This window comes from Rana temporaria, chromosome 6 (genome assembly GCF_905171775.1).
Source record: "Rana temporaria chromosome 6, aRanTem1.1, whole genome shotgun sequence".
NCBI lineage: Eukaryota > Metazoa > Chordata > Amphibia > Anura > Ranidae > Rana > Rana temporaria.
The window spans coordinates 5,867,264-5,877,696 of NC_053494.1; the positions used below are offsets into that span (position 1 = coordinate 5,867,264).

Below are 10,433 nucleotides of genomic sequence, written 5' to 3' on the forward strand. Positions count from 1 at the left end.
ACGCCGGCCTCAATGGCCTCGCCACCTAGCGGCCGGCCTAGAATTGCATCCTTAAGATCCGACAGTGTAATTCAATTACACATGTCGGATCTTCGTCCTAACTATGGGAAACTGAGTCTGTGGATCAGTTCCATAGTTAGGACCAGGGATACGACGGCGTAACAGCAGTTACGCCGCCGTATCTCTTTTGAGGATCTGGCCCAATGTTCCTTACATTAGTGGTCAGTGGGATAAACATTGTGTACATTGGTGGTCAGTGGGATAAATATCCTGTACATTGGTGGGCAGTGGGATAAACATCCTGTACATTGGTGGGCAGTGGGATAAACATCCTGTACATTGGTGGGCAGTGGGATAAACATCCTGTACATTGGTGGGCAGTGGGATAAACATCCTGTACATTGGTGGGCAGTGGGAAGAATTACCCTTGCATTGGTGGTCAGGTTGTCACCCTAACAGACAGCTAAATAGATAATTGGTGCCACACTCCTGGATCTTACAAGTGGCATTGACTCCAGAACTATGCAGACACTTTCAAATGGTGGATAAAAAAGACACAGCTCAAGGAACGCCTAGCAAGCTCTGGAGGAACCCAAGTGTTCCACAGAACCCTGGTTAAGATTGGCTGCTGTAGAGAAGAGAAATAATAAACATCCAGGACTGAAAATTCTGTGCTACTTATTTTTCTATGGAGAACAGTTTGCTTTTAACCACCGGTGCACAAGATGGCCAAGAAATGGAGCCTGATTGTTGAAGGACTCTTTTGAGAAAATGTTACCACAGGAGAGGAAAATGTCTCACCATAACAGATCCTCCATTTCTACAGCTTCCCTATGGAAGGAAACCTGTCTACCTATAAATGCTTAAAGCGGAGGACCCCCAATTTTTTTTCTTTTTAAAAGCCAGCTGCTGTGAATACTGCAGCTGCTGACTGTTAAATAATGAACACTTACCTGTCCAGCGCGCCCACAAAGTCGGCAGACGAGGCTTGCAGACGCTCGGTCCTTGGATACTGCCGCCGCCATGCTCCGTTCCCTACTGTGCATGCGCAAGTAGCGCGGTGTGCCATCACTGGTGCCCGCTCTCTCCTGGGAACATTGTGTTTCCCAGAACACAGCGGGGGTGACGTGAAGGGGCGTGACTCCCGCAGGAGTCAATACCCGGAAGTGGTGCAAATACATGTTTTATACAGGAATCTGCACCTCCCTCCCCCTGAAAGGTGCCAAATGTGACACCGGAGGGGAGGGGGGTTCCGAAAAGAGGAAGTTCCAGTTTTCAGTTAAGCGCTTTTCAAAAATGAGACTGGTGTCTGCAGATTATGGAGGGTTCTACTACATGAGACACAATTGTGGTGTGAGCCATGAATTCGGATCGTGTATACTCACCTCACACTGCATTCTTGTTGTAGATCTGCACAGAGCCAGGACTGTATTAATAGCATCATGGGCCCCTGGGCAAAGTAATGCTCTGGGGCCCCTACAATGATGACAGTGCAGGTAAACAGACATCAAGTAGGTAAGAGGCAGACTGCCTCCCCTGTGTATCTATCACTCTCAGTGCCATCATGGGGCCCCCAATTTCGGGGCAGCGTGGGCTCAAGGACCAGCTGCTTTGGAGAAAGTGCAGGGGCCCTCCATGCATCTGGGGCCCCTGGGCAGTGCTTATGTGTGCCCTCTCATTAAGACAGCCCTGCACAGAGCATGGACACTGAACCAAGAAGCCTTTATTAAAATGAATGTATCTAACAGCCATCAGTGTGTGGTCCTCTGTGTGCAATCTCAGATGGAGTTATTTGTAATCATGTTATATGTACAGAATGTTAGAAGCCATGAGAAATAAGAAGTATGAACACAATAATACAAATTTCTATCATCCTCATATTTCTCTGGGTTACATTACCTTACGGTACTTTTTCATATTGAAAGTCCATTCCCAGGTCAATTCCCATGAGGATAATTGTATCCTAAAATGATATTGGTCTGGGTGTCAGGTGTCCATAAAGCTTTACAACCAGCTGATGTCTCAGCATTATCAGAGTTCTTCTGACATTACAGTCATTAATGCTTTGCCTTCCACTTCCAGTTCATTATTTTTATTTGCTCCATTCTGTAAAGCTGTTTCTTTTTTATCATTTGAGTTGTTCTCTCCTTTAGATTTTTTTGCGTCATTATCTCCATCAGGATTCTCTTTATCATCCACTCTGACTGACTTCTTTGCGTTATTCTCTCCTATTAAATTCTTTCCATCCTCCTCTTTGACTGATGTTGTTGCGTCCTTCTCTACGACTGATGTTGTTGCATCCCTTTCTTCGACCAATGTCATTGCGTCCTTCTCTCTGACTGATGTCATTGCGTCCTTCTCTACGACTGATGTTGTTGCGTCCTTCTCTACAACTGATGTTTTTGCGTCCTTCTCTCTGGCTGATGTCGGTGTGTCCTTCTCTACGATGGATGTTGTTGTGTCCTTCTCTACGACTGATGTTTTTGCGTCCTTCTCTACGACTGATGTCGTTGAGTCCTTCTCTACGACTGATGTTTTTGCGTCCTTCTCTCTGGCTGATGTCGGTGTGTCCTTCTCTACGATGGATGTTTTTGCGTCCTTCTCTACGACTGATGTTTTTGTGTCCTTCTCTATGACTGATGTTTTTGCGTCCTTCTCTACGACTGATGTGGTTGCATCCTTCTCTACGACTGATGTGGTTGCGTCCTTCTCTACGACTGATGTTTTTGTGTCCTTCTCTACGACTGATGTTTTTGCGTCCTTCTCTACGACTGATGTGGTTGCGTCCTTCTCTACGACTGATGTGGTTGCGTCCTTCTCTACGACTGATGTTTTTGTGTCCTCTACGACTGATGTTTTTGCGTCCTTCTCTATGACTGATGTCGTTGCATCCTTTTCTATGACTGATGTTGTTGCGTCCTTCTGTACAACTGATGTTGTTGCGTCCTTCTCTACAACTGATGTGGTTGCGTCCTTCTCTACGACTGATGTTTTTGCGTCCTTCTCTACAACTGATGTTTTTGCGTCCTTCTCTACAACTGATGTCGTTGCGTCTTTCTCTACGACTGATGTTTTTGCGTCCTTCTCTATGACTGATGTCGTTGCGGCCTTCTCTACGACTGATGTTGTGTCTCCCTGCTCTCCAACTAATGCTTCTTTGTATGCTCCTTTTAGTATTTCTGTATCGGATAGGAAAAAACATAATTTATTGTCTATATTGATAAAAACACACATTAATATATACAGTATAAAACAATATGAAGAGTATATTATAGAATGTTCCTTCCCTCTTTATTCAAAATAAGACCCCTTACTTTTTTTACAGTTATTCCTTCTCAGATAACACGTTGGTTACGTTGGTCAATTATATTCCTAAATCTACTTACTGCATATATTCGAGTATAAGCCGACCATTTTACCATAAAAAAATGGGAAAACTTATTGACTCAAGTATAAGCCTAGGGTGTCCATCTGCATGCCTCACTGTGCCTCACTGTGCCTCACTTTGCCTCACTGTGTCCATGTGCATGCCTCATGGTGTGCATGCCTCACTGTGTCCATACCTCACTGTGTCCATGCCTCACTGTGTCCATGTGCATGCCTCACTGTGTCCATGCTTCACTGTGTCCATGACTCACTGTGTCCATGACTCACTGTGCCCATGACTCACTGTGCCCATAACTCACTGTGTCCATGCCTCACTGTGCTCACTGTGCTCATGCCTCACTGTGCCCATGACTCACTGTGCCCATGACTCACTGTGCTCACTGTGCTCATGCCTTACTGTGTCCATGCCTCACTGTGCTCACTGTGCCCATGACTCACTGTGCCCATGACTCACTGTGCCCATGACTCACTGTGCTCATGCCTCACTGTGTCCATGCCTCACTGTGCCCATGCCTCACTGTGCCCATGCTTCACTATGCCTCACTATGCCCATGCCTCACTGTGTCCATGACTAGACTGACGTTTAACATGGGAGTCTATGGAATGAGTCTGGAATGGGGCTACATGTCTGCCAATTTCCGGGTCCAGGGGACCTACGACCGGCCGGTATCGGGTCCCCAAATCACCAGAGAGATCACTGTTTAACATGGGAGTCTATGGAAGGGGTGCCCGGGTTTGAAAAATTGGTGCTCTCCGGCCGTAGGTCCCCCGGACAACAAACTTGGCACACTTTTATCGAAAGTTAGGGGCTACATGTGTGCCAAGTTGGGGTCCAAGGAACCTACAGACGGCCGGTACCGGGTCCCCAAAGTCCGGGAGATCAGGCACAAAAAGGTGACAGGGGGGGCATTTTCAGCACAAAAAAAGTGCTGAAAAACTCGGCTTATACTCGAGTATATACGGCAATCTACTTAAAATAAAAAGTACCTGGTTCCTCCATCGCGGGGGACATAAATACTTCCATCAACTTGGACAGGAGCTTTGCTTCATCCTTCTTCTCCTCCGGGGTGACAAGTAGCAGATTGCGGGAGTATTTGTGGATGCTGGGCTGAGTGTACAGAATCCTCTCCTTTTCCTTTAATCCGCTGTCCTTGAGGTCATCTATCACCACTAAAACGTTACACCGTCCTGTGCCAGACAGAAAGACAGCAATGTTCTATTACTGATATTATTATTATTATTATTATTATTATTATTATTATTATTATTAGTATGCTCTATCAATGACAACATTTTATTTAAACCTGTTTTTTGTCTATGCAGCTCAAAGTAACAGTTTCCCCCTAATGTCTCCCTTCCCAGTTGTACTTCTCAGTTCTCGGGAATAGCGAAAATACTCTTCACTTTTCTAGTATGGAGCAGCATGCGACTCGTTCCATGTGACAGAGCTAATGTTCTTGGTGATTGGTCCGGCTCTTTGACAAGGGGGTTGGGTAGGAGGAATTCTATAGATTTCTGTTCGCTCTAACTGGAGCAATATGGAGCTTACAGAAGGCTGTCTTTTTACCTTAATGCATAGGACGCATGGAGCTTCCTGATGACGCATTGCGTACATGCGAAACGCGTAGAGGCTTATGAGTAAAATTTCTTCATAGACGAAACTACGTCACACGGCACTTCCGTGCACTTTCCGCGTGCTGAACCGCATTGCAACCGAAGCGTGGAACGCACGCCAAGGAGAGATCGAGCAGTAACGCTGGACAAACTAGTGCCGTTTGGGCACGTTTACATGTGAGTGCACATTTTAATGTTTATAAATAAACTGCCTTTTTATACATACTACACCATATGAGGTTTTTTCTTTTGGGAGCAAAGAGAGCAACTGGAAGCTGGTGTGGATGAGAAAGGTCCTTTTCCTGCATGTTGGGTCTGATATATATATATTGGAGATCAACCGGGACCATCCTTAAAAGTCTGGGGAGATACATACCTGGATATGATTATATGCTATAATCTTACCCTGATCTGGTGAGCGCATAATATACAAGAGGTGGTGGTGACACTAAATAAGGGTGAAAAGTCACAAAATTTTGGCAAGAACACACGGCACTATTTCTTGGAAGTTTGAGATATTTCTTGGAAGTCTGAGATATTGGACTTTATTTTTGCATGTGCACATTGCACTTATATTTATTGAGACTGCATACTAAGGGTCACTTAATATATATTTTTTAGAAGATCGGTGTTATTTTTATGAACATTATTTTATTATATGCACGTGATTTAAGCAATATATTCATATAGGTAGATTCACAAAGAGTTAGGTCGGCTTATCAGTAGATAAGCCGACCTAACTCTGAATCTACGACGGCGTTTGTTTAAGTGTATTCTCAAACAGAGATACACTTAAACAAAGCTAAGATTGGCCGGCTTGCGCCGTTCTATCTTAGCTTGCAATGTTCCTGATGGCCGCTAGATGGCGCTTCCATTGCGGCCGGCGTAGATTATGTAAATGAGGGGATACGCCGATTCACGAACGTACGCCAGGCCTGCACCGTCGCATTACGTTGTTTCCGTAAGGCCTTAGGCGGCCTAAAGTTATTCCACCTATGAGGTGGAATAACAATGTTAAAGTATGGCCGCCGTTCCCGCCGCGAGGTTCGAAATTTTTGCGTCGTTTGCGTAAGTCGTCCGCGAATCGGGAGTTACGTTGTTTACGTCCGCGTCGAAATCAATAGGCCCGTACGGCCTACTTAGCCGCAATGCGCACTGGGAAATGTAGTCGCCCGGCGCATGCGCAGTGTCAAAAAACTTAAAAAAACGTGAGGTCAAGCCTCATTTCCATACAACACGCCTCCCTCCAAGTCATTTGAATTAGGCGCCCTTACGCCCGCTCGTTTTAGGCTACAGATTGTGAATCACTACTAGCCTAACTAATTTACGGCGGTGTAGCCTAAAAAGGCTAGCCTAGGCCGCCCTAAAGTTAGGCCATTGTGTGTGAATCTACCTAACAGTGTCAATTTTTGTATGGGGTCAGCGCAGTAGTATATGTTCCACATATACGAACGCCCACATTTTTATAGGACGCATTAAGGTGAAAAAACACGACAGTTTACAACCCCTTCAAAGACTTAACCATTGGTTACATGTGACTATTTACCAAGTGCAGATGACATATATTCTATTTCCATGTCATACAAGGAGTCGGTGACGTCGGTGATATTGACTCTCCCTCTGTTCTTGGTGTGATACAGGATCCCAAAGGTGCAATTAGCGACCTCTTTATAAAAATCTTCATATCCTTTGTTAGATATATAAAACGCTCTGACATCATTCACAAAATCCTGGCATTTTGGTGATTTCAGCAATTTCTCCAACCATTCATAGTCATATTTTGCAGATCTGGAGAAGATCACGAAAGTCCTAGGTCTCTACAGAGATACATTTTGGGTTAAACGTCAGATATGGACCTTCAGAACTTGAGAACAATCATAAATTACACTATGGTCTATTGTTGAGTTGAGAGGTATCTTAATATAGCGCGGTCTGACCCCGAAGGGTCCCGACGCGCATGGCGTGGTTGATAGAAGGTATATTGATTTTGGAAAAGTATAAGACGAATAATAATGAATTGGGATGAGCGAAATTTAAAGTCTTTTGTTAACTAAAATTTTGGGGAAAATCTTGACATTTGGACACCATTTTGAAAACAGGTATTGGAGTCAATATGGGAGGTAAAATTTTCTTTTTTTTTCTTTTAATTAAATATATTTTTTTATCAATAATTTAAATCCACAAACAGAACAGGAGGAGACATGCAATGAAGCTACAGTTATATCAGTGGTCATCAACCCTGTCCTCAGGGCCCACTAACAGGCCAGGTTTTATCTATTACCTTGGGGAGATGCAAACTACCAAAAAACCTTTCTGTGTTAAAAAAAAATTCTACTCTGTGGTCAGACCATCCTAAGTGCATAGTTACCCCTTGCTGACCTAATACATCCCCTTTCCTTTGATGACTGGTCGTAATTACCTGTTGTAATCTTTTTGATATGTTGTGTTGTATCTCTTTACCGTTCCCATCACCCTTCCCCCCTCCATATCACTTTCCCCGCTCACCCCTTTCCCTCCCAATTCCTCTTTCTTCCCCTTCCCACTAACTCTTCATTTATATCATTGGAGCAAGTCTCCTCAGGACCGATCCTAGGCAGGGTGCACAGGGTGCTTTGCACCCAGGTGCCTGCAGAGGTGGGGGCGCCGAAGTGCCAGAGTTCTCCCCTCCCTCCTTCTCTCCTTGTTTGTGTCCGTCCAGAACTAGTGTTATGAGCATAGGTGTGTCTCTGACCATCTCCTGTACTATGTCGGCAGTCACTGACCATCTCCTGTACTATGTCGGCAGTCACTGACCATCTCCTGTACTATGTCTGCGGTCTCTGACCGTCTCCTGTATCATGTCTGCAGTCTCTGACCATCTCCTGTACTATGTCTGCACAGGGCCATCTTAATAGCATTATTGGCCCCTGGGCAAAGTAATCCTCTGGGGCCCCTACAATGGAGACAGTGCAGGTAAACAGAAATCGAGTAGGTAGGAGGCAGGGGATATCTGTGGTGTAGAGGGGTCAGAGTGTCGGGGGGATATCTGGGGTGTAGAGGGGTCAGAGTGCTGGGGGGATATCTGAAGTGTAAAGGGGTCAGAGTGCTGGGGGGATATCTGGGGTATAGAGGGGTCAGAGTGCTGGGGGGATATCTGAAGTGTAAAGGGGTCAGAGTGCTGGGGGGATATCTGGGGTATAGAGGGGTCAGAGTGCTGGGGGGGGGGATATCTGGGGTGTATAGGGGTCAGAGTGCTGGGGGATATCTGGGATGTAGAGGGCTCAGAGTTTTGGGGGGATATCTGGGATGTAGAGGGGTCAGAGTGCTGGGGGGATATCTGGGGTGTAAAGGGGTCAGAGTGCTGGGGTTGATATCTGGGGTGTAAAAGGGTCAGAGTGCTGGGGGGGATATCTGGGGTATAGAGGGGTCAAAGTGCTGGGGGGGATATCTGGGGTGTAGAAGGGTCAGAGTGCTGGGGGGATATCTGGGGTGTATAGGGGTCAGAGTGTTGGGGGGATATCTGGTATGTAGAGGGGTCAGAGTGCTGGGGGGATATCTGGGGTGTATAGGGGTCAGAGTGCTGGGGGGATATCTGGGATGTAGAGGGGTCAGAGTGCTGGGGGGATATCTGGGGTGTAGAGGGGTCAGGGTGCTGGGGGGATATCTGGGGTGTAGAGGGGTCAGAGTGCTGGGGGGATATCTGTGGTGTAGAGGGGTCAGAGTGCTGGGGGGATATCTGGGGTGTAGAGGGGTCAGAGTGTTGGGGGGATATCTGGGGTGTAGAGGGGTCAGAGTGCTGGGGGGATAACTGGGATGTAGAGGGGTAGCCCGGGCTCAAGGACCAGCTGCTTTGGGGAAAGGGCAGGGGCCCCCCATGCTGCTGGGGCCCCTGGGCAGTGCCCAGGTGTGCCCTCTCATTAAGAAAGCCCTGTGTCTGCAGTCTCTGACCGTCTCCTGTATTATGTCTGCAGTCTCTGACCGTCTCCTGTATTATGTCTGCAGTCTCTGACCGTCTCCTGTACTATGTCTGCAGTCTCTGACCATCTCCTGTATCATGTCTGTAGTATGTCTGGGGACTCTTCCTAACAGACTCTCTAACAGAAGCCCTCTCTGTGTCCATCAGAGAGGCCCCCCTCCAGGTCCCAATAAAGTTCTCTGCTTCTCTTCCTGTATTTTGTTTATTGTTAAGAGATCATGTAAGGATCCCAGATTAATGAAGACTTCGTGGGGGAGCATCTCTGTGGTTGAGTCATTGCCATAGAAACATGTGTAAAGGGGAGGGGTTAGTAAAATGACCACGCCCATGTGGGGGCCCCAGAAATATTTCTGCACCCAGGCGCCTGTGACCCTAGGATCGGCCCTGAGTCTCCTATGTACTGCTGCAATGTCTTTTGTCTTATAAGGGTTATGTCCAGGCTACTATCATACCCTGTTGACTTCTAGACTATGCTCTACTGTAATTCAGTATTCATCAACCCTTTCCTCAAGGCCCCCTAATGCCGCGTACACACAATGGGATTTTCCATCAAATACCGCCAAAAGAAATCTCTATTTGTGGGAAAAGAAAAGAACGTCAATTTTGTTTGGGAACCACGTCGCACGAAGGCGCAATTGTCAGTTAAAACGACACAGTGGCGAATCGCAAAAAGTGGCCCGGTCATTTGGCAGGCAAATGCCCCGGGCTGAAGTGGTTAAAGGGATACACATAAATGCATTCATGAGCCCTTAAAGCGGAACAGTAATTTTGCCTAGCAGAGTCTTAAACTCATTTCTAAAGTTATAAAAAGGTGAATGGAAAGCAAAGACCCAGCAAACAAAATCCTTACACTGTATCTAAAACAAATAATATTTTAAGACCTTACCGGTGGTGGTGGATCAGTTCCCACTGTGAGATTAAAACAGAATGGAAATACAATTAATAAACCTTATAGTTTAAAGTGGTGTTTATCAATTCTTCTAAAGTCTTTCTGGATTTGTACCACCATCTATTTCTTTAATAAAAGTTTGTAAACAACAAAAAAAAGTTTTTCTAATACAAAACACAAAGCATTCCACCATCAATCATTTCTTCATACCAGTAATACATGAGAAAAATAAGGTAAAAGATCAGCAATAACAGAGGCACACATAACGGATAAAGATTTCAGTATACAGTACTATATACCATAGTTTTGACAAACTATAACTATCACAAAACCCAATCAATATGCACTTATTGGAATTTGTTTAAGACCAAAAGCATGTAGCAGAATACATTTTGGACAAAATGTATGAAAACATTTGATTCTCTTAATTTTTTTATTGGATATGTTTTATAGCGGATATGTTTTATTCTTATTTAGTTTTTTCAAATCTTTTGATCTTTTTTTGTTTATATTGTAAAAAAAAAAAAAAAAACAGCAGTGATTAACCACTTAAGGACCGCCTCCTGCACATATACGTCAGCAGAATGC

At 45.2% G+C, this 10,433-nt stretch overlaps 1 protein-coding gene across 1 annotated transcript; it reads right to left on the minus strand.

The window, feature by feature from the left end:
• Positions 1 to 1,703: 1,703 nt before the first annotated feature.
• On the minus strand, positions 1,704 to 10,147 carry LOC120942860 (biorientation of chromosomes in cell division protein 1-like 1). The gene is made up of 6 exons (XM_040355785.1): positions 10,138 to 10,147; positions 9,843 to 9,865; positions 6,548 to 6,818; positions 4,375 to 4,575; positions 2,882 to 3,179; positions 1,704 to 2,830 (listed from the first exon to the last, which is right to left on the minus strand). Exons 1-6 carry the CDS (start codon positions 10,145 to 10,147, stop codon positions 2,032 to 2,034), a joined length of 1,602 nt encoding a protein of 533 aa, XP_040211719.1. The 3' UTR covers positions 1,704 to 2,031.
• Between the last annotated feature and the right edge of the window lie 286 nt (positions 10,148 to 10,433).

Excerpts from the sequence above, each read along its gene's own strand:
- LOC120942860 (XM_040355785.1), bottom strand. Across the intron at positions 4,576-6,547 it reads ATATATGTCATCTGCACTTG|GACGGTGTAACGTTTTAGTG; the intron begins GTAAATAGTCAC and ends TGTCTGGCACAG. Across the intron at positions 3,180-4,374 it reads CCCCGCGATGGAGGAACCAG|AAATACTAAAAGGAGCATAC; the intron begins GTACTTTTTATT and ends TATCCGATACAG.